The sequence below is a fragment of the Strix aluco genome, chromosome 1 (assembly GCF_031877795.1).
Source record: "Strix aluco isolate bStrAlu1 chromosome 1, bStrAlu1.hap1, whole genome shotgun sequence".
Taxonomy (NCBI): Eukaryota; Metazoa; Chordata; class Aves; order Strigiformes; family Strigidae; genus Strix; species Strix aluco.
Window position 1 is genome coordinate 56214607 of NC_133931.1, and position 21869 is coordinate 56236475.

Sequence of the window (21869 nt, forward strand, 5' to 3'; positions counted from 1 at the left end):
TTCCTCAAGGACCTCCATGCCCGCGCCGCCGCCGCCGCCGCCAAGCCGCCGCCCGCCCCCCCCAAGTCCCCCGGCCTCTCGGGCCGGGCGCCCCCCTCGCCGCACCCGGGCGCCCACCCGCCGGCCGTGGGGCTCCTGGCGGCGCCGGGCCGCCTCTCCCGCCGCCCCGCCGCCCCCGGGGGCAAGGCCGCCGCCACCGCCGCCGGCAGGGCGGGCGCCAAGGCCGCCCCCTGCGCCAAGCGGGCGGCCCGCGGGCCGGAGCCGGGCCCCGGCGGCCGGGGCGGGGGTCGGCAGCCCGGCGGCGAGGCGGCCCCGCCGCCCGGTAAGGGGAGGAAGGGGAAGCGCGGCGCCGCGGCGGGCAGCGGCCATGCGGCGGCGGCGCTGGCCCGCGTCGGCCACACGGACAGCAGCTCCGACCTCTCCGACTGCCCCTCCGAGCCGCTCTCCGACGAGCAGCGCCTGGCCCCGGCCGCCAGCAGCGACGCCGAGTCCGGCACCGGCTCCAGCGACCGGGAGCGGGAGCCGCCCGCCGCCCCGCCCGCCGCCGAGCCGACCCGCACCGGCCCCGGGCGCGGAGCCCCGCCGCCCCCCGGCCCCCGCGGGGAGCCGCCGCCCGCGGCCCCTGGCGGGGGGCGAGCCCCGAGCTGCGGGGAGCCGCCGGCGGCGGCCCCGGAGGAACTGCAGCGGGAGGTGGAGGAGCTGCGCTCGGAGAACGAGTACCTCAAGGTGAGCAGCGCCCGCGGAGCCCGGCCGCGGCGGGTCCCCGCCCGGGCAGGGGGGCAGCCAAGGGGACGCGGAGGCAGCGGGGGCGGCGCAGCCCCCTCCTGCCCCGGGTTGCGGGGTCCGCGCTGGCGGCGGCGAGTGGATTCGCGCAGTCTGAAGTCACCTTCCGTGGGACACCCCACACACCCCTGTCCCCGCGGGACCAAGTGCCCGATGTCACCCGATGTCACCCGATTCTAGAGGCAGGGAGCAGCCAGCCGGGCGCCTCGGCGCTCCCCCGCGACGCGGGGCCATGGCACGGCTTAAGGGCCGATATGGGGCTTAAGAGTGTGATCGCGGCTCCCTGCAAAAGCCCGATTTGCGGACGCTGGATGGTCGTTAAGTCGGGTGCAACACGTACTGTGGCAGCGTTACGTTCGGTTGCCGTGCTGGTAGCTCAGCAAACCCCAACTCTTTCTAAAACACCGCAAACACTCTGCCCGTTTGCAAGATCGTGCTTTCCAGGAACGGTTTTCCTCAATATCGCCCTTTAAAAAAAAAAAAAAAAAAAAGAAAAAGTCAGAGAAACCGGTTCCCTCATTTGATGTGGAAAGGACGACAGCATTACGCTGTTTATTGTGTTCCTTTATCACTGGAAAGACAAGCCACTCCTTGGGAAGTACTAAGAGAATAACAAGAGCAGCAGTAAAAGTGTCACTGCATCCTTGTACAGGTCGAAAAGTATGTGCGTTCATCCTCCGAGAAACTGAAGAGCTAAATTCAGGCATGCTCTGAGCGGGGTTGACCTGCGAGAACCTTTAGTTGGACTTGCACTTACAATCTGATCTTTTGGCACAGCAAAGAGGCTACATCCATAAAGATCTATAAATAAGATAAACTGAGATAATCATGTAACCACAGCTACTGTACCATTTAACTCTGCTGCTGGTGAGAACAATCTTTGTTCCCTGATTTTGCAAACACCCTGTTGTCAAGCAAAATGACCATGGAAATCCATGGGAGTTTTGCTTTGATAAGGATTGGAGTTGAGTATAACCTTGGGAGAGGCAAGTGGTAAAGACTGGGCTTGTTAAGGGGTTTTGGCTAGGGGACAAGAAACGATGTTCAGCACAGCAAAAGGTTAACAGCAGGGGTGCTGCAAGGTTCTTTGCTGGGTCTGGTGCCACTTAATGAACTGGAAAAAGGAACCAGCAATGATACAGCAAAATTTTCAGATGACATGAAGTTTTTTTTATCTTAAGTCAAGCCCAGCAAAGACCAGACAGAACTTAATCACTTAATCTCTTAATCATTCCTGAGGAATGAGTGAAAAATGAAGGCAGAGGGTGGGAAATAAATCTCAATATTGAACATTTGAAGCACTTGGAGAGAAGAAGGACTGAGTATGCACTTCTCTGGGTTTTAAATGCATTGTGTTAACTCAGGAGCATCATGAGAGAAGGAGCAATGCTCAATGTGAAAACTGCAGACAAAAATTATGCTAGATTTCAGTGGGAACCGAGCAGAGAATAACAAAACATTATAATGTTTTAAAGATGTGTAGCTGTTACACAGATCAGTGGGTGTACCTGAAATACTGTGGGCACTGCTGGTCATCTAGAAAAGGATAATACTAGACCAATAAAAATTATTGGTGCACAGCAAAGCTTTTATAGCACTCATTGGATGGAAAACTCTGGAGTTTATTAGGGAAACATAATAGTCTAGAAAATTATGAGCAGCATAGAGAACCTTTATCAGAAGCTTCTGTTCTACTTGACAGCCCAGAGACAAGAGATGTAATGAAATCAGAATTGATAATAGGAATTGCTTTAGGAGTAAGTAAACTGGTACTGCCATTAAAAGCTGTGGAGGCCGAAAGCCCAGGAGCACCTCTTTGCATTACAGGTTTTGCACAATTATAGTACTTAAACTTTAACCCATTATGAAGAATGTGTTAAGCCTCCTGTTTCATGCCGAAAGTAATTTTTAACTATGGGAAACTGAAAAAAAAAGTTTGTCTGAATTGTCTAGAACCAACCACTGTTAGGGAGTCCCACCTGAGGGACTTTCTGATCATGGGACCTGATTGACATTGGCAAGTCCTAGGTAAAGAACTTTGTTCTACATCGTTTCAAACTTCTCACCCTGTACAACAGTGTCTTCAGGTCTTTCACCTTGATATATCCGTCTATAGCAACTTCTTTGATTTGGATTACGCCTTTTTTAGGCTACAAGTATTTCTGGGACCAGTAGGATAACGCAGACTGGTGTCTTGGGGCTCTGTATCTGAGCTGACTTCCAGTGGGCATGTCCAGGTGCCTGGAAAGCCACGAGCTCACGCTATCGCCTCTTGTGAGGGGAATGAGTCTGCTCTGTCTGCTCTCCTTGACCACCTGGGTGCATGAAGTCTTAGCAGTTCTGGTTCTCTCTCGAAGTGGTTGGAAACAGGCCGGTGCTGCAAAAGTTATCAGGAGAATTTCCAAACTTCATTTTCCTTTCCTGGGGAAACCTGTAAAAACCATCTGCAAATTAAAACCACAGCATTGCCCGAGTTGTTTACTCATGGGTTGGTTTGTCGTGTTTTTTACAACACAGTTCTTTTGGTTGGTATTGGAGCAAGCTGTGTTTTCCTTTAACTGGAAGGGGCTAAGGGATAACCGGGAAGCTGTTATCTGTAAATAGACAAATGATTAGAAAAATCCCAGAAGAGACTGTTAATTTCCTGAGCGTGGCCATATGCTGAATTTTGTAGCTTTCACTCTGCCTTATCCCTCCCTGCAGCTGGAGTGCAACAGTAAGTGCACATACTTTTAAATCCTGTTTCAGGGAAGTTTATCTTTCACATAGGAGGGTCCTTCACGTATCTTTCACATGTCTGGACCATAGGCTATAGAACATAGTGTATATAGACTTAGTGCTAATGACTGCTGGAGATTAAAGGTCTACCAGAAAAAACAAAACAAACACAATCGTTTGTTTTTATTTCTACTCAAGAAGTGCTAGAAAGTCTTCCAGAATGCTCCATGGAAGCCTGCGCAGAACAAACTGTTGGTGCTGCAAAGGTCTCAGACTTCATATACTGTGAGCCAGATCTCAACCTGATACGATGTTACCACCTTATATATTTCCAGGGACTGTGATTTTACCCTAGATGAGACTTTGGCTCCAACAGGGGCCAGCTATCTGTAAAGTTAGAAGTGACTGAGAAGTGTTTACATTGGGAAGTCTCTCATCTACTGCCCCTGTGAAATATCATCATTGATTTAAATTTCATATATTTCTTCTGTAACCTTATTTCAGCTACCTATGAGGGGAAGACTGTAATAATACAGTAGCATTTAAAAGGTATCACTTATTTGTTGATGTGTAAGAGAGAAATTATGTCGTGCTGCCTGACTTGGTGGAGCTGGGAGGTCATCAGTAAGTGCTAGTGGAAGGTAAAGTTTTAGTTATTGCTAGCTAGTCATGTTAGTAATAGCAAAATGCTGCCCACACAAGTGGTTGTTTTTCAAGATTACTTTAAAGTGTCCAGCACGTGAAGAAGCATTATGCACTATGCAAGTCCTTGGGAAACTTTGAAAGCAACTCTTTGTGGTGTAGAGCCCTCTAAAGGATGAGGGATCCTAAGGAAGAGGACCCAAATTTTAGCAATTAAAAATGTTCTTGCTTTATCTCAGGCAAAGTTTAATTCAGACTGTTTTAATTAAATAAACATGCTAGCAGAAACAGCAGTGGTATTTTAGTCATGACACATGCCCCTTTTCTGTTTACATCGTTCATGGCCACAGTGTGAAAGCAGCCTCCTACGTGAGGCATAACACTTCGTACAGCCCTTAAAACGAAACTGGTGCTTGCTCTGCTTTGCGTTGCTGGGCCTTCTCTTTGTGCGTGTGTTGGTGTAAGTTCAACATGCCAGAACTGCTGCTACGGTGTGGACTAGCTCAAAAATATATTTTACACTATCTTGGATTTATTAGATAACTGTCTTGTTTATCTTGGTTTGTTTTTTTTTTTTTTTTTAAATACTCATTTTTATCTGAGATATATGCTGGATATAAATTGAATAAGGGGCCACTCCAGGCCCCTTATTCCACTCTGATACCTCTAAAGGATGTTCGTTTTTGTTTAAAATCACAGTGTGTCATATGAGGTTACATTGTATAGCTCAGCTCCCTTGAAACTGTAGATCTTTGAGACCATAGGCTTAAGATGAACTCATAAGGAGTAATACCACCATTTCTTTTATTAGCCTGCAGGGAGTTGTGTATGTCAAAGGGTTTTGCAGAGCAAAAATGATGCGAAGCAATGGGACCAATTTTTTTCTGTTTAGTGAGGGTTACTGGGGTTAGCAAAACAAAGCTTGTCCCCCATCTCTGCTTGACATGCTGCTTTTCCCGCCTGGTGACCAGCAGTCCCAAAGAGAACGGAGGTGATAACCCTGCCCAGAAGGATATATAACCCACGTCGCCAGGCTCGGCCGGAGGGATGGTCAGCTGTCGGAGGGAAATGTCACTTTGGGGAAGAATAGCATGGCCACGTGCCTCCTTAGCCCCAGCTGCGTCCCTGTGAACCCCTGTGCTGCCTGGAGGGGGTTAGCTGTGTGATGTGCCAGACAACAGTCTCCCTCAGTGGCCCTCAATAAACGACTCAGTGTGGCACCAGCTAGATGACTGCTCAAAGGACTTCAACTGCCCCAGCCAAGGAAGTGTGTTGAAACAATACTGGGGCTAGTATTTGAATGAAGCAGAAAAGCTGCCAGATGCTGCTCCCTCTTTCAGATCCTGCAAACTTTAAACCAGCCCTTAAGTCAACAGGTGCACACAGTCCTACAGTTTTTCAGTTCTGGTCTTGTTTCATGCACAAGCTTCAAATAACATTGAATCAGTGCATGACTTATAATGTAATTTGGTTTGAGAGCTAAACAATAATATCAGGGGCCCAAGGACTTCAGGTTCATTAACAAATTTGCAAGAAGCAAAAATAGTGGTTGTTGCTTTCTTCTCAACCAAAGCCTTTTAAGAGCATATTTATTCCTACTGCAGTACTGTTGTAAAGTGATATGGGGGATGTGTTTATTTCTTAGCAGCAGCATCTCCTACATACAGATACTTGGAGATATTTAAAATACGAAAACAGATTACGTAAAATTGCAGTTCACGAATCTTAGATTTATCAAGGACTTTCTAGAACTTCCGGATTTGCCAGCGCGATAGCAACTACCCACTGTAACTTCTGCCCCTCCTCTCTTCCTCACTCTCCCCTCATTTGATTTAATGTATATTAAATAACCTTTTATTTAGAAAATAATACTGGCATAATCTATAAATATGACTTTTGGCTAAATTAATACTTACATTTTTTACATAGGCAATTGAATTGCATCCTTCACTTGCATTTGCTTAAATACAGTACAATTTATTGGATTTATATGTTTTTGTCTTCCTAGTTTGCAAATGTTTCCAAGTTAGTATATACCTTCGGGACATTGATGCGTTCTAATTCAGTGGAGCCTAAAGACCTTCAATCTGCTAATATATGTAACTGTAAATGCATAGTAGAGAATTCATCATCCATACATCTTTTATGCTATTTTCTGCATGTAATTTCTCCCTGAGAATAACTTTCAAAATTCCTTTTTTTTTCTTTTTGACTTGTGGTTGGGTTCCAGTGTTTAGTCTCTATTCACACTCTCAGTTAAGAGCTTTTTCTATATTAGCCAGTAATTATCAGCTCAGTGAGGGTAGATGAGCAGACCGACCTCGACTCAGCTGGTGCTGAGACATCTACCTCTTTATATGCAGTTTAGGGGGTCTTACTGTGGACTGCATTTAGTCTAGTGTCTTGAATGAAACATTCTCATCATGCATGTGTCTTAAAGTTGTCCAGAGGACTCGAGTAATGGTGCCCATTTGGTTCACCCTTGGAGCATAGGTCTCTCTATTTTATTTCAGGAGTCTGGTTCTTGTGTGCTTTGTGGGCTGAATGAGTGTGCAGTTGGTGGGGATGATTGGAAAATTTACTTTCAAACCTCATCACGGATCTCAACCAGACTGGCTGGGTAGACACAGCCCATCAGTTGTACAAGTCTTCCAGGTCACTTCAGTAAGAATGACTCATATGTGTATGGGTTACTTAGTGTAATAGATGCATGGCCTGACTCTCTCTCTCTCTCCTCTTTTTTTTTTTTTTTTTCCTCTAAGAATCCTAAACAAGGCATATTCCTATAATTTACCCTTAATTATATTTCATTATAAATTAAATCAACAATAAACAAGCATGACATCAGTAAAGGTATTAATGAGATAATGGCTTCTCTCCTGAGAGGCAAGCCTTCAATTTGTACCGTACAGATGTGAAATTACAGCATCAGTATGTATTTGGGCTATGCAGCAATGTAAACTGCACACAGGCTTTCCGCTTTCAGCCAATTCACCTTGTCTTGGTAGACTGACAGGGAAACAGTGAATCCTAATTCTGTTGCTTTTGCACTGAAGTCTAAGAGAATCCCGCAAATGGAGCCAGCTATTTGAGTGTGACCCTGTGTTCATATAGCCACCCCGTGAATCGCAGACGAGTGATCCCTATTAGACCCCAAATAATTAGCCTTTAGGAAGTAATTTAGGCCAAGTAGCTGAAACCATAAGCGGTTAGACTCAGGAGCATGAGCAAGTTGGATTTCTACTGCAAATTTGGAAAGAGCTGCCAGTAGAAAGTTATTTTTTTTCCCACACTTCCATTTGTTCTTTCTGATGACCAGGGTGACATCTAGAAAGAAAAGCAGTTTAGCTTTTTCCTAAACAATATTCTTTCTTCCAGGACTCTCTGCCTGGTGCTGTTCTTACTGAAGGTAATCATATAATTACCACTAAATTAAAAGGGATCAAGAGGAGGCTCTCATCCCCTACAGGAATGTACAGCAAAATGAAGCTTCTTATGCTAGCACTTAACCTCCTGATTTCAATTGCCACTTCAGGATTCTGAAGCAGGTCCCCCCTGTTAAAGGAAGGGAGCAGGCTCCCCATTTTTTAGATGCACAAAGAGGGATGGCCACTTTCTTAGTTGTTTGTTGTAATTACTTTTATATGCCTATTCTGATCTCTTTCTTCAGTTTTACAATTTTAATGTCCATGGTATGAAAGTCAACACCTCTTGAGAGAGAGAGTTTTAATTCTCACCCACAAATAATAATAGTAATAAGAACAATACATTTTAATGAGGTCAGCGATTTTGTTTATCTAGTATTTCCAACTGCCTCACAACCAAAGCATCTTTTCTGCAAACTACTGAGTTTGGGATTTTTAAGGTTCTGGCTTTTTTTTTTCTGGCTTTTTTTTTCTGCATTTACCTTTGATTTCACTAATGACTGACATGTTTTCCTTCAAAGCGGTACGTTTGCCAGTTTAAGAAGTAGGACCATCATAGTTTCAGTTGTAATTTCTGCTTCTCTGGGTCTTTAACTTAGCTTCCTCTGGTTTGTGTGCATGCATGGCTTTAGAAGAGGAGTTTAAGCTGTCCTGGTTTTGTAGGTGTAATAGTAACAGCTCTGACTTAGGAGAGGCTAACACAAGGTTTCAGCGTCTACAGCAGAATCACAAGTACTGACCAAGGAGAATAAACTGTTATGAACTGGAAGCATCTACACCCTTGCCACTGATTTTGTGGCCTGTATTTGAGAGCAAGATTATGTCTTTATTATAACTAGTAAAAGATTATCTCAGCATCTATAACTGTATGCTGTCATACAAAATCTGAACGACATCTTATTTTCCTACAATTTGACGTTTCAGAGATGACATGCTCCTGCATATATATTTTTGATATATAAAAATAGGGCTTCATCTTGCTCCTCAAAAAGATTTAATCTGTCCCATCTGGGTTTTTGCTCCCTGGGCTGGACAGACTATGTAGGTCCAAGCCCCAGGCACTGCTGTAATACAGCAGAAAGCAGGCTGGTGCTGTGTACAGCCCATACCATGAGGTTTCTGCTCCTTATATGGTCAAAATTGTTTGTGCCCTCATTGTGTTTGCATGTATGTTGCCATGTTTTAAAGCTCCTCCAAAGGATGCTATATTCCTAAATGCAAGGGGTTGGGACACAGTGATTTCTATAGGACAGTTTTAGGAGTAGAAAAAAAGTTAAGTGTGGAAAATAAGCTCAATTCAGTCAAAAAAAAAGTCCAAGAGGAGAACTGTGAGGTTTTAAAGTACAGCTTTCTTGATTGTATCCTAAATTTTATTTTATCTGCAATATTACACTAGAGAAAAGCAAACTCTGTATTTATAACCAAAACCAGAGGCAAGCATAACAAAAAAAATCGCAGACTGGCAAACTCAGAATTGTGCTGTTAAGGGAGACTGCAAAAACTTCATTTTTTCTGGAGGTAAAAGACAGGCCTATCTCCTGAAATATAGCTCATGCCAGTGCTTGCAGCTCTTTGGGACACTTCTTTGGTGGGAGGAAAGACATTGGATTCAAGTCTCCAGCGGAGACAGAGTGACTCTTAAGTCTGGGAGAGCTCCCATGCCCACTGAGAGGATTTGGGAATATTCAGTTTCAATAGGATGACTATTTCAGGGATTGGGTTGTTTAAAATTATGTGAGTTTCACTTTCCAAATTTGGTTGTAATAAATGCTTTGAAGTCCAATATTGTGGATTATTTGTCTTTAGAAACCAACCAGATTTACTAATTCCAAAAATGTGATGTAGATAAGGAGGAAGTTTAAGAGATGAACAATAACATTATAATTGCTCTTTGCAGGCCACTTAACACATGAAAGCCATTGCTTAGTTCTTAAATATAAACATCAGATTATAAACCAGATCTCATTAATTTGGTGATGACAGATGTTTTCCTTTATTGTGGGTTTGTGTTTCAAAATTCTCAATTTACAACCAAATTATCAATCTAACATTAGCATTCTGAAGATGATATTAAAAAGTTAATTGAACTTAAATCTAGTTGAGGTAGACTCAACTCCAGAGTCTCTGGACAGCCATAAGCAATAACTCTGGTCCTGTTCATCCCAGAGGGCTTTGACAGGTAAAGACTGTACTTTTGGTCTGAGTACCTTAGCCAAAATACCTAGTTAATAAACTGGTAACACATAAGTGTACTCCTTTTCTTAGGTTCAAAAGCCACTGCTACTCTCTAACCAGTTTCTAAAACCTGACATTTTCTTCTGTATCTCTATTATTACTGGGTAAACTTTTACTTTACCTCTTGAAAGTGTCTATAAACGTGAAGCATAGTGAAAAAGTGTGTACATTAAAAAGAAAACCAGGTCTACTCCCCAATTCACTCAACCATACATTGCTATGTTTTTCTTTTTAAAAATATCAATCATTTATCAAAACTTCATTGGTGTGTTGATATGGCCAGAGTATTTGCCTGTACCATGAGGAGGAGTAGATAGGGCCTGGACCATAAATTGTTTTGAAAGAATCCTGCTGGGTTTGGTCTGCAGAGCTCATTTGCTTCCTTGCAGGCTGCTGGTTTTGGTTAATTAATGTGTTTGCAACTTCTGAGGGTGTCATTGCTGCAAGTGTAACTTCTGTTACTGTGCCTACACTATTGCTTTTCAGACAGTGTATGGCATGAGCATGGTCCAGCTTACTGGGGTGTAACCCTTGAGCTTCTCCATCCACACAAATATCCTACTCCTGCAGCTGTTCCAGGGAGATTGTGGGACAGGATGCCCTTACAGCACAAATCTGAATATACTGAGAATGTGTATGATCTAGTGGTCTTGTGAGAACACTTTCTGAGCATCTAGGAAGAGCTGTGTGGAGAGACCTGGGAGGGCTGTACTGGTGGAGCAAAGCCTCTCTGCTGAGCTCAGAGTGGTCATTTTGGACATAACAAGCCTTGTGCTTACCCAAAATTTGACTTACGCTGGTTCAACTAACTGAAGTTAAAACATAGTTGTATGTTGGGACATGGTTGGGATTTTGGTAGGAGTAACACTATCATTCTAACAGAGCTATGCTAACGAAGCTAAAGAAGTTCATCACATCTTCCTTTGGTCAAGACTGTGCTCAGAGACAAGATATGTCCCTCATTTGTTACTAAAGCTCTGGTGGAGCAAGATGAACGCGGAGAAAAACATGACTGGCCATCCAGTTAGGCCATGGGAAGGAGGAATGGTTGAGAGGACTACCAGGGGAGTGTAGGCAGACGTGTTCATGGAGGGACTGGACAGGGATGGTCCAATCTGGGGCAGGGGGGCTTTGTCAAGGGAGCTAACTCCATAGTAGTGTCTTTTCCACCCAATAGAAGTGTGAAATATTCTCTAGCCATTCTTGGTATGTCAAGTGTCATTTACAGGTCTGAAGTGAGGTGGCAGTGCAGCTAGCCCCAGTGCAAGTTCTCCTTGAATCTTATTTAAGCTATGTTTTCCACAGAAAATTTGGTCTTTATGCAATTTTAAAGAACACATTTAAAAATTAATAGTTCATTTCAAATATACTCCTTCTGGCTCTTTTTCTTGATTTCCACCCCCCACACACACCCCAACTTTGGTCAAAGTTAGTAGAGTCATAGTTTTCCTTTCACGCAGTAGTTTAATGGTTTGTACCCCTGTGCTTGGAAGACCTTTATAAGAGTTTTAGCTCTGGAGCTTCAGTCATGCACAGATTAAACAAATGGGAATGATAGAGCTTATCCTGTTCAGCCGTAAGTCTTCCAATCTGACTTTAGAGTGCGTGTGCTGCTCATGGTTTAATATGGAATTGGGACAGTTCATGATGCCCAGAAAAGAATGACCAGGTTATTCCCATAGGCACAGGTTTTATTTTGTCCGTATGGTCCTGTTATTGAAATGTGTGTGCACAGTGCTAGGCTCAGATGGGACAGCATTTTCATATGGAGCAGTTCAGTATTTGGTGTAAAGATTCATTAAAGTTTTCAAGGGACGATTTAATTTTTAGGAAGTGCTTTAGGAAGTTATTGAAAAGGCACATCACACAGAGATGCTGAGGTAACTTGGTTAACTAGGTTTACTGTAGTCAGATAAAGCAAGGAATCCGTTCAGATGGTGGCAGAGTCTTAAGCACTTTTATTTTAATTAGAGATGGTAAAATGAAGGTGTTACCAGTTTCAGGAGACAGATAAGCATCAGGTCTGTGTTTAATTATACAAGCAATTGTAAGAAATGTAACAAGTGTTCATTAATTTAGTTCATCATAATTAGTCAAGGTTGGGGTAAAACTTCTGTTTCTGTGACTTCTGGAGCTGCATGTTGCAATCTGTATCACTTCATTAATATGGTATCCTAGTGAGCATGTTTCCTATTTTGCTCCCATGGGTGAGATTAGAGGTATGATGGAGCACTGTTTTGGCTTCTCACAGGATGAGTTGGATGAACTTCGGGCTGAAATGGAAGAAATGCGTGACAGCTATTTAGAGGAAGATGTTTACCAGCTGCAGGAGCTCCGGCGAGAGCTGGACCGGGCAAACAAGAATTGCCGCATTCTGCAATATCGTCTCAGGAAAGCAGAACAGAAAAGCTTGAAAGTTGCACAAACGGGCCATGTGGATGGAGAGCTCATTAGGAGCCTGGAACAAGATTTAAAGGTGGGTGAGAGATTCATATTCACAGCGAAAGAGAGTAGACCAGGATTTGGCTCCCTGCAATGGAAGTGAGGGTGACACATGAAACAGGCAATAGTTTTCCAAACTTCAGGACCGATTTCCTCCTTCTGCAGTGGAGAACAAATATGCAGCTTATCATCATAAAAAGATGTGTTAGTGAGTAAAAAAACGTGCTTATTCAAAATGAAAGAAATGCAGTCAGGTTACATTTGTGCATTTGAAAGATTTAAAGGGTTTTGGTTTACTGGTTTTACTGAAACCGTAGCTTTGCAAGACTGTATAAACAAAACCTGAAATGCTTTTCCCAATTCGTGCCATTTCCTTCCTTTTCTCTTCTTGCTTATGCCAAATAACTGGAAAAAAAATAGTCAAAGTTTTATTTCTTAGTGCCTAATGAGTTACTCATAACAGGAACAGACTTACAATATTTTAGCAAGACAGATAGAGAATCAAAATGCTATTCCCATAAAAACACAAATTCTGTAAAAATTATGTTCATACTGAAACAGTTTTTGTATTTTTCAGAAATGTTTCCATCGAGGCTAATCTTTGCATAGGCACATTGCTTATCTAGTTTTACTTGTCTGTCTTAATATTGCTATCTTGTAGCAATGTTTTGAAAACATCTACTGTAGAGAAGGACTGTTTACCACTAGAATTATTAAGCATTTTGTACTTAAAAATGCAAAACATAAAACCTTCTGAAACTGGAATGATTGGTTCCCAGCAGTGGAAATAAGAGTGACATATCAAGTCATCAAATTTTTCAAAATGTCAGTCCTAATTTTCTCTTTTATGATAGAAAACAAATTATAACCTTATCATAATATAAATGATACGTTACTCAATAAAAATCTTGTACACAAATTCAAGTGAGATACTGGGTTTTTTTAGTTTGTTTGCTTTGGTTTTGCTGACTTACTGTAATTCAGTAACTCATCATTTTCCATGATGAATCACCTTTCCAAATGTTTTTGGAGTAAATATTTATTCTTGTTAGGCTGGACACAGAAAACCATAGCTAGCATATATTTCTGCGCTTTAATATCACTCTTGCCTAGTTGTGATTGCTGCTAGAGCAGCAAATTTGGGTGGATGAGACTGCTGCATGAATGATCGATGACCTGTCAACTTTACAGCACAATTCCTCATCTTTTGTTTTATTGACGTGATATGCTGGGACTTTGATGTGTGGGTTTGGTATCTGCTTATTTCCTCCTGCTGTTCATGACCTTGCCTTAGCGTAATGTGGAGAGGGAGCTGGAGAAGGGTAATCAAATATATTTTCATCTTGGATTTCTTTATTATAAGTGAATATTCATTTTGGTTCTCGGAAAGCTTGGAGTCTTTCATCAACAGTCTCATAATTGAATTAAAAATCTCTTGGCTGTCTAGGGATGTAATATGCTTCCTACTGTAGGAGACATACTGCCGCTGTTGCTCCTCATGGATCGTCTTCATGTGTTTCTGCTCTTCTGACCAGGTAGCCAAAGATGTTTCTGTCAGACTGCACCATGAGCTGGAGAGTGTGGAGGAGAAACGTGTTAAAGCAGAAGATGAAAATGAAATCCTTCGGCAGCAAATTATTGAGGTGGAAGTATCCAAGCAGACACTGCAAAATGAGCTGGACAAGTTAAAAGAGGTAAGCAATAGTCAGGAAAGCCGTACAAAGCAGTGTTGCTGGGTTAGATGGGAAATTTGACGTGCAAATGTCTTAGACTAACTCTTACATGAAACACCTACTGATATGGCTTGTACAATTGCCCAGGAGGTCTCCTCACCTTTGTGGTGTGTCCCAAATGTGTTGGTAATTTAGAAACAATAGAGAGGTAGAGGAGTGATGCTGGGCCTTTTCTCTGGGGCTTCTCACAAGGCTTCTGTCCCATTTTAAACTGGCTCCTCAGAGCAAAACTGTCTTTGATTTGATTCCAGCTAGCTCTGACTCTCCTTTATGCAGACTGGGACTTCCACCTATCTGAGAGTCAAATGAGGTGTGCGTGACTCGTCTCTGAGAGCGTACTTCAGATAGGCAAGCCGCCGCTTTGGCTGGTGCTCTTCAGTGGTGACAGTGGGAGCCACCAGCATGAGCTAGGCAGCGGGAATGTGGTCTGTAATGTATAAATAACATTGCACTTCAGGCGCAGAAACACTGTCTGTTGAGAAAAGGGATCATTTCAATTGGAGCTGACATGTAGTCGTACTGGGTGAAGTGATGATCCTTGGAAGCAAATGAGCTGAGGAGCAGGGGACAGTAAAGGAAAGCCAGATACTAGATGTGGCTCTTTGCCGGAGCCCACATCCCGGTCTGTAGTGGTATTTCTGTTCTCTTAACAGTACAGCAGACTGGCAGCTCACAGCCTCTGCTCTGTTTTAAACCAGATTGAGATAGATCATTTAAACGTAATGAAGTGAGGCATTTATCCTCTGAGCCTTGGTCAGATTTAGAGAGCTGGTGCAGTTATGTGTTATTATAATCTTTCAAACAATGTTTGCAAGTCAACTGTCACAAAGACTGACTCAGTTTTATAAGGACAAGCCCTCTTTAGTTTCTCTGTGCATTTGGGTTATGACGAGTCCAGTGCAAGAGTTTTGAACCATTTTGTACCTAACAGGACAGATCATCAGCTAGTGTAAATATGAGTGTTGCTTAGATTACTTAGGAGCCTGACACAAAAGGTAAAATCTGCATGATGTTTTAGCTATTCTTTTTTCTTAATGTTATTTGTGAATGCTGTGTTTAATGGACATAATACCATGTTACAGGGTCTGCAGTCTATATTCCATACAAAACTACCATGTCATTCACAGTACCGAATGTATTGCTTGTTGTTGATTAACACACAGGTCCACTAGATAGTGCTTGATTGTCTTTGGGATTAAGCAGTTAGAGAAACTAAATTGTGGGTGAGCAGTGGGAAACAAACTGGTCCAGTGGTGCTGGAGCCTCAAGCTAGCACTAACCAGGCTGAATTTACCGTGCTTCCTAGATTGCTGCAGCCTAGCAGGGCAGGGAAGCCCAGCTGTTCTGGTACAAACTCAACTGTCTCCCTTCTGCATTGCAAGTTGAAGTGAATGTACCCTTACTTTGCTCCATAAGAGGCAAGGACTGGAAGGGATAGGGAAAGGGGAGATGGCAGGTAGAATGTTGGGATGCATTCATGCTGATCTGGAGGCACAGCAGGGCACAAGATGTAGCATAAGGTGTAGTAGTAGCAGTAATAGAGACAGTCTGATTTTTCATACCGTGAGTGGTGGTTTCTCTGGGAGTCAGAATTTTACAAGGTCACAGTAGGTGAGAAGACAGAGGTTTGGGTCCTCAGTAGGTCACACAAGGACAGATGAGCCAAAAGTTGGAGAAACACAGGGATATCTGTGCCAGATAAGTATGTGTTTGCAACCTTGTTAACACTGCTGAAAAATTGGAAAAAAAAAAATTCTTACCTCAAGATGTGTTCAAATATCTACCAGAAGTCATGCCTCTTTAGGAACATTTAATGCATACAAAGCTCTAAAGGAATATATTATAGACATGCCAGTGGGAAAAATACTGCTTTAGATATCAGGAGAAAAGTGACCCAAAGGCCATGTAGCTTCTTCCCAATCCACCCTTACTATGCATTTTGTCTATCTAAAGGCTGACACTTAGAAGGAGTGTCTTTCCTATCCAGTCCTGGAGCGTTGCCCAAGACCCAGTTAGACAGTATTCACTCTCTGATATAGCTCAATGTCACCATATGCTCATTTTCTGTAATATCCTTGACTATGCTCAGCCCTTTTTCTCTATCATCCTCTGATAAAAAGGTTTTCTCACATCCGTGTTCATGGTTTATTGCTTAATTCAGTGCTAGCTTCTGCTTTATCCTGCTGTACAATTCTCTTGGGTCCAGTTTCTCACTGCAGTGGATGGCATATATGTTGATTACCTTTAATATATTTTGCGTGCTGAAATATCTTTAGGAACTGTACGCATCTCTAAAAGCACTCTTTCTTCAAAGCCACCTTCATTTTTTATCTTTTGAAGAATTCCTAGCATTTATGGTGTTTAGTGCTGTTTTGTGTTCTTTCACCCCAGTACCTGTTTCAATCTCCTGTGTTACTTTCAACAGGATTTTTCTGATGTGAAATATATACAGGCTTGCTCTGTCTAAATTTTGTCCTTCCTTCAAAAAAGCCTTGCAGTTTTAACTGGGAAATTAATTTTTGCCTTCCCCTGACTATGTGATTTCAAGTTGTTGTATTAAGTAGATAAGAGATAGGCTTTCCTCTTGTCACTAAATAATGTTTCTCAGTGTATCAGCTTTGCAAATAATAGAAGCAAAGTTACAACAAAGAGGAAGGGTGACAAGTCACCTGCCATGTCCTTCACAGTGCTCTTATCTCCTCTTCTACTGCTGTATCATAGCTAACGCACTTCCCTCCCCAGTCCAGATGCTTCTGGATTCCCGTTTCATGACATGCTTTCAGAAGCTTTTCCATAATCTGTCAAAACCACATCCAGACTCTTGTTTTGTTCTGGTATCTGCCAGGCACTCCCCATCATCAAAATATTCTGGTTTTTACTGATGGTTTCAATAAGGAGCTCTCAGATCTTCAGTGACTGACTTATAGGTTATTAGGATAATGCTACCTCTTTCCTTTTTTTTTTTTTTCTTTTTCCATAAGTATGCTCCATCCCTCCAGACTTTTGCAGCATTTCCTATAGATGATTTTTGAGCTAAGATATGGATTGGTAAGGATTTTTAACCAATACTTGTGGATTTTATCTACTTCGGATGTCTTCCAATTAGACATCATTCTTCTCTGAATGTCTATTTCAGCACCCTAGCATTCACTTTGATTTCTCATGCCACTCTACTTCCTTTTTTTTCAGTCCTCTTAGTCAAAAGATAATATGGTGCTTTCCTTTCCCATAATGCTTCCTATTTTTTTTTCAGATTTTGTTTGTTTATTGCTGTGTAGGTTCATCACTCAGCTACTCTTGCCTGAAATACTTCCACTGATTCTTTCAAAGTTACTTCTTTCACCAGCTAATAATGTTTTATCTCTGAATATTTTTTAACTTTACTGACTGTACCAAGTTTTTCTGCTTCAGTCTTTTCTAACTGCTGCAGCACTGTGGTTCATTGAATTTTTTTTCCATGATTACAATCACCTGCTTTTTCAGTTTCCCTTTTTCAACTCTTACCTTTTTTTTTTTTTTAACTGCGAACTTTTCAACTGGTTTTAGGCCTCCTTCTGATGCCTTTTTTGGGCATTCTCCATCAGAGCTTCAGAGTTTTCCTACCGCTGTGAACACTTCTTTGTAGCATATCCTTGCAAAACTGGGATATGTCTAAGAACTGTCCCTTCTAGGAACTTGCTAGGATTTTCTGTGACTTACCAAGCTCCTTCTTCCTTATAACTTTAGAAGCACAGGCAATGTACCCTCACAGATTCAATAAGTACACATATCACTACCAATGCTTGCTTGCTTTTTTTCTCTTGTTGTCTAGGGTATTAACATCACCATTTGAGTCAACAGGCTGCCAGGAGAGAAAAAAATTACTCCATCACTAACAGATTACCTCAGCAACATCCCTGCAACCATCATTTCCCCTTCCTAATATTCTAATTCAGCTTATGAGAAATACTGATGTATATTAAGAATTTAATTTGGTCAACCAGCAAGAATTCATAAAACTCTTTCCAAAGTTTCCTTTCTTTGCACCAGTGCAAAACCCTTACTATTTTTCTCCTGAGCATCTAAAAACCAAATCTTTTCTCAAATGCTTGAAAACAGCAAGTGGATTTTCTTTGAGATCTGAACATCTTCCACTGAACATCAAACCCATCCCAAACATCATTTCCTTGGAGCCACCAGGGCATCTCTAGGGAATGTCTTCCTTATATTTTCTCAGCAAAAAAAATTCTTAACTAGATGATCTATCTTTAGTAAGTTTAGCAACTATGAAATCATGCTTGGCAAGTGTTGGGCGCCTTTATGTACAGTGATCATTAATTCCCCTGCAAGTAATACCTCTCAGAGTAACCCTGTCTAAAAACTCTGTACCTGGGGAAGAATAAACAATTTTACTACTTATTGTAGAAATGCACTGAGATGGCAGGACCCACTCCCGTTCCCTGTGGGGAGAATGAGTCCGTCGCTTGTTCGCAGCTGTTATATGTGTATTTTCTTGTGTTCTTTGTCTGGGTTTGGCGTTGTGAGCCAGGGAAGAGAAAGAGGCATGGCCATGGCAGCACTGACGCTGCTGGGGAAGGGTGGCCCTGCTGGACCGGACAAAGAGAGGAGAGGATTAGTGATGGGGGTAGCAGCTGCTGAAAGATTTCACGTGAGTGCTATGAAATGGTTTAGCAAGAAATGAATGAGAATTGTGTAACTGGGAAGAAAGGGGCATTTATTGCTTGTGGGACAGCCTTACCGAGCAGGTGACGGTCTCTCTTTATTGTCACTGAAAGCAGAAGGACCGGAGGGGGAGCAACTGGAGGTGTTGCTTTCTCTCTTGCAAGGACCTCTGGTGTAGCAGCAACCTCCCCTGTGGCACTGAGGTTTTCCTGGCCAGCTTCTAACTCCAGCTGAAATCATTTGTGCTTTGAGCCCTCCAGGTTGTTGGGACTGTTAGAGACATGAGTGCTGTTCTCCAGGCATATTCACTTGGGAAATCACTTCCAGTTGATGGAGGACCATGGCTGCAACTCGTGTTTGCTGGTGTTTTTACAAAGAAAGGCAGAGGCAAAATGGGTAGGCAAGAAATACTGTTTCCATTCATTTCCGCATGAGAGGAGAGAAGTGCAAGTCCACTGACCGTTAGTAATGTCTCCAGCACGTCTCTCTACGACACAGATTGAGATGAAAACCACTACATACTCTAAATGGGTTTTCCCAGATTACCTGTGGGCTTTTTACGGCAGTGGCTTCTCTCAAGGTTCTTTCATCCAAGGTTTACTTGCTAATGGGGATGCTGTCATTCCTGAGCTTACCCTCTCCTCCCCTGCAGCACCTGATTTTTGAGGCACAGGTCAGGAACTGCTGCTTTTAACAGTCAAAGTAATTTTTCTGTTAAAATATCTGTTCCTTTTAACAGAGTGAAAAGCTGTATTCAGATGCTTATAAAAATGATAGAAATATACAAGATGAGATTAAATATCTTTCAGGCATATTATTTAGAGACAAATTCTGCTCCAAAGTGCATGTGTACTACTCTGTTTAACATCACTAGAGGTAGAGAGCATTTTGCTGATAGAAGAATTTAGCATTATAAACATAATATAGCATGACAGTCTGATTTTCATTGCCTTGAGCCTTTTAAGTAGGGCATAATACATGCAACATGTGTGTAAAGTCTGATTATTCCAATCTGAAATCACTTTTCCTTCTTTTCTCTCTGATATATATATATATAGATACAGTGCGAAGTAATACACAAATGGTGAAGACATTTTGGTGAAAACACACTTGTTTGTAGGAAATATTGCCCATGTTTTCATTAGCTAGGACTTCATACATGTTTATTAAGGTAGCACATAATGTTCTTCGGTCATTTCTCAAATGAAATTTACTCACTGGGGTGAAGTAAGGCTATACTGTGAACAATCTTTGATTTTTGTAATATATGACTTTTCTTAGTTATCAATGGGTTTAAATGATGGGAATTTGCTAAGAAACAGGGGAAAGAGAAGACTTGTAAGCTATAGATTCAAGTAACATTAAAAGGGCTAAGCAAGATCACCATGTTGACTCAGTAACCCTGCTTAGAAGTTACTGATTGTGACAGTTATAAATAATGAAGTCTTGTGCAATAATCATAACTAAAACCATTAACTGCATGAAAGTTTTACCACAGCACCATTTTGTCTCCAGTATCTTTTTTTCACTGTGATAAATAATGAATTGGTACTTAAACCACAGTGAATGATTTATACTCATTATGACATAGTGAAATGGTCTCCTCGGTGTTGGTACCAACAAACAGGGTGGAGGGAAGGTGTGGGAATGGATCTGGCTCAACTCAAAATATATAGCAGTTAAGAAGCAAACTAAGTAACATAATTTATTTTTTTCCAAAGAATTATATTATACATCTTCTAATGCACAGTCCATATTTCTTTTTAGAAATCAGAAAAGTAGATTTAAACAAAAAAAACCCTGAAATTTTCAAAATGTTTTCTGCCAGTCTCTTATGCTTATAAATGCATCCCCCTCCCCTGAACGATATCTACATCTGAATTTATGATTTACCAAATAAATTGCAGCCAAGCTACATCTAGTCTTTATTTTCTAAGTATTTGCTATTGGTCCACACTTGCCAGCAATCATCTGACACTGCTTCCAAATCCTGTTATAATGTTTGAAGTGAGGGGTTTTGAGAGAAGGTAATAGTGACTCTGCTGATCAGATTCAGAGTTTTATATCATGCAAAAACCCCTGCTCTTCTGTTACTCAGCCTGAGCACAGCGTCTCATCCCAGACGTGCCTCTTCTAACTCACCCTCTTCGTGGCCTCATTCCCAAATACTTTGGTGGACCTCAACTGGCCTTTGCATATGGAGAAATTACAATTAAGTGATGGCATTTACAACAGGAACAATGACCTGCCATAGCCGCTTGATTGTCCAGGTACTGGTTAGTTATAAGGAAACCTTCTCTGTGTAGTAACTGAAATTCCTCTATGCCCCATTTGTGGTGTGTTTTTCTAACTATACAGCAGAAGTCTTTCAATAACTAAAAGACTGCTATTATTTCAATAACAGAGACTGGCATGGAGATAACCTCCATGAAGCTCAAATTGTGTATCAGTCTCCCCATCCTCCACTCTGTTACCAAAAATAATCCTGCTGTTTGTCACGTGGGCTTCAGCAGTGACAGTGCAAACAAACTGTGGCCTCTGTGACATCTATATAAAACTTTCATGGGAAGAATATGAGCTTATTTTTCATTCCTTCCCTTAATCTAGCCATAGCATAATTCAAGGTTTTCTTCAGCAAGCCCTTATGAAAAATTGGTAGCAAAACCTTCAAGTGCTGTTCTGGGGGAGAAAATTAGGGCATGCTCTCCATATTCTAAATCACATTTCCACTGGGGCATAAGTCCTCAATGAAGATAGTATGCTTTGCTTTCCTTTCCAAGGTGTGGGCAAGACTTTGTTCCAGGGCAAGCAAGTTTGCGCAGCATGCTGCTGTTCTGTAAGCAGAAGCTGGGATTTAAAGCTGGAATATCCACAGCTGAGTGCACTGAAGTTAAATAGGAATATCCCTCATTTTTCACTGTCCGGTGAAATTCAGATCAGCCACCATCTGGCAACTGTTCATGTGGGAAGTGTCATACGGTGTTTGGGATGGAGATGGGTACCCAGGGCATTGGGGTTTCAGAGATGTCTCATGTCCTGCCCTCTCCACTTTCCTCCTAGGACTCAGAGGAGCCAGCACAGATCCTAAGTGAATCTGGCCTTGGGCATATCAGGGAGCTCCAGCTGAAGGAGGAGAAAGGGTATATAAACCTGTAAAAAAGCACCCATTGTTTGGCACTTAGTGCAAACTTGGTGCTGTCACTCCTGCGAGGCGCAGCTTTCCTGCCGC

At 42.3% G+C, this 21869-nt stretch overlaps 1 protein-coding gene across 8 annotated transcripts in view; it reads left to right on the forward strand.

Moving 5' to 3' along the window:
• The first annotated feature begins 289 nt into the window (after nt 1-289).
• The window catches only part of MTCL1 (microtubule crosslinking factor 1), a 111644-nt gene continuing 90064 nt past the window's right edge, over nt 290-21869 (forward strand). For 7 of the 8 annotated variants that reach the window (XM_074821805.1, XM_074821823.1, XM_074821831.1 and 4 more), the window contains exons 1-3: nt 291-726; nt 12055-12279; nt 13781-13939. In XM_074821805.1, coding sequence (XP_074677906.1) covers nt 12082-12279; nt 13781-13939 — 357 coding nt within the window. In that variant the 5' untranslated portion in view covers nt 291-726; nt 12055-12081. Of the gene's footprint in view, nt 727-12054; nt 12280-13780; nt 13940-21869 lie in introns of all 8 variants that reach the window. The other variant, XM_074821795.1, reaches the window with a different exon arrangement.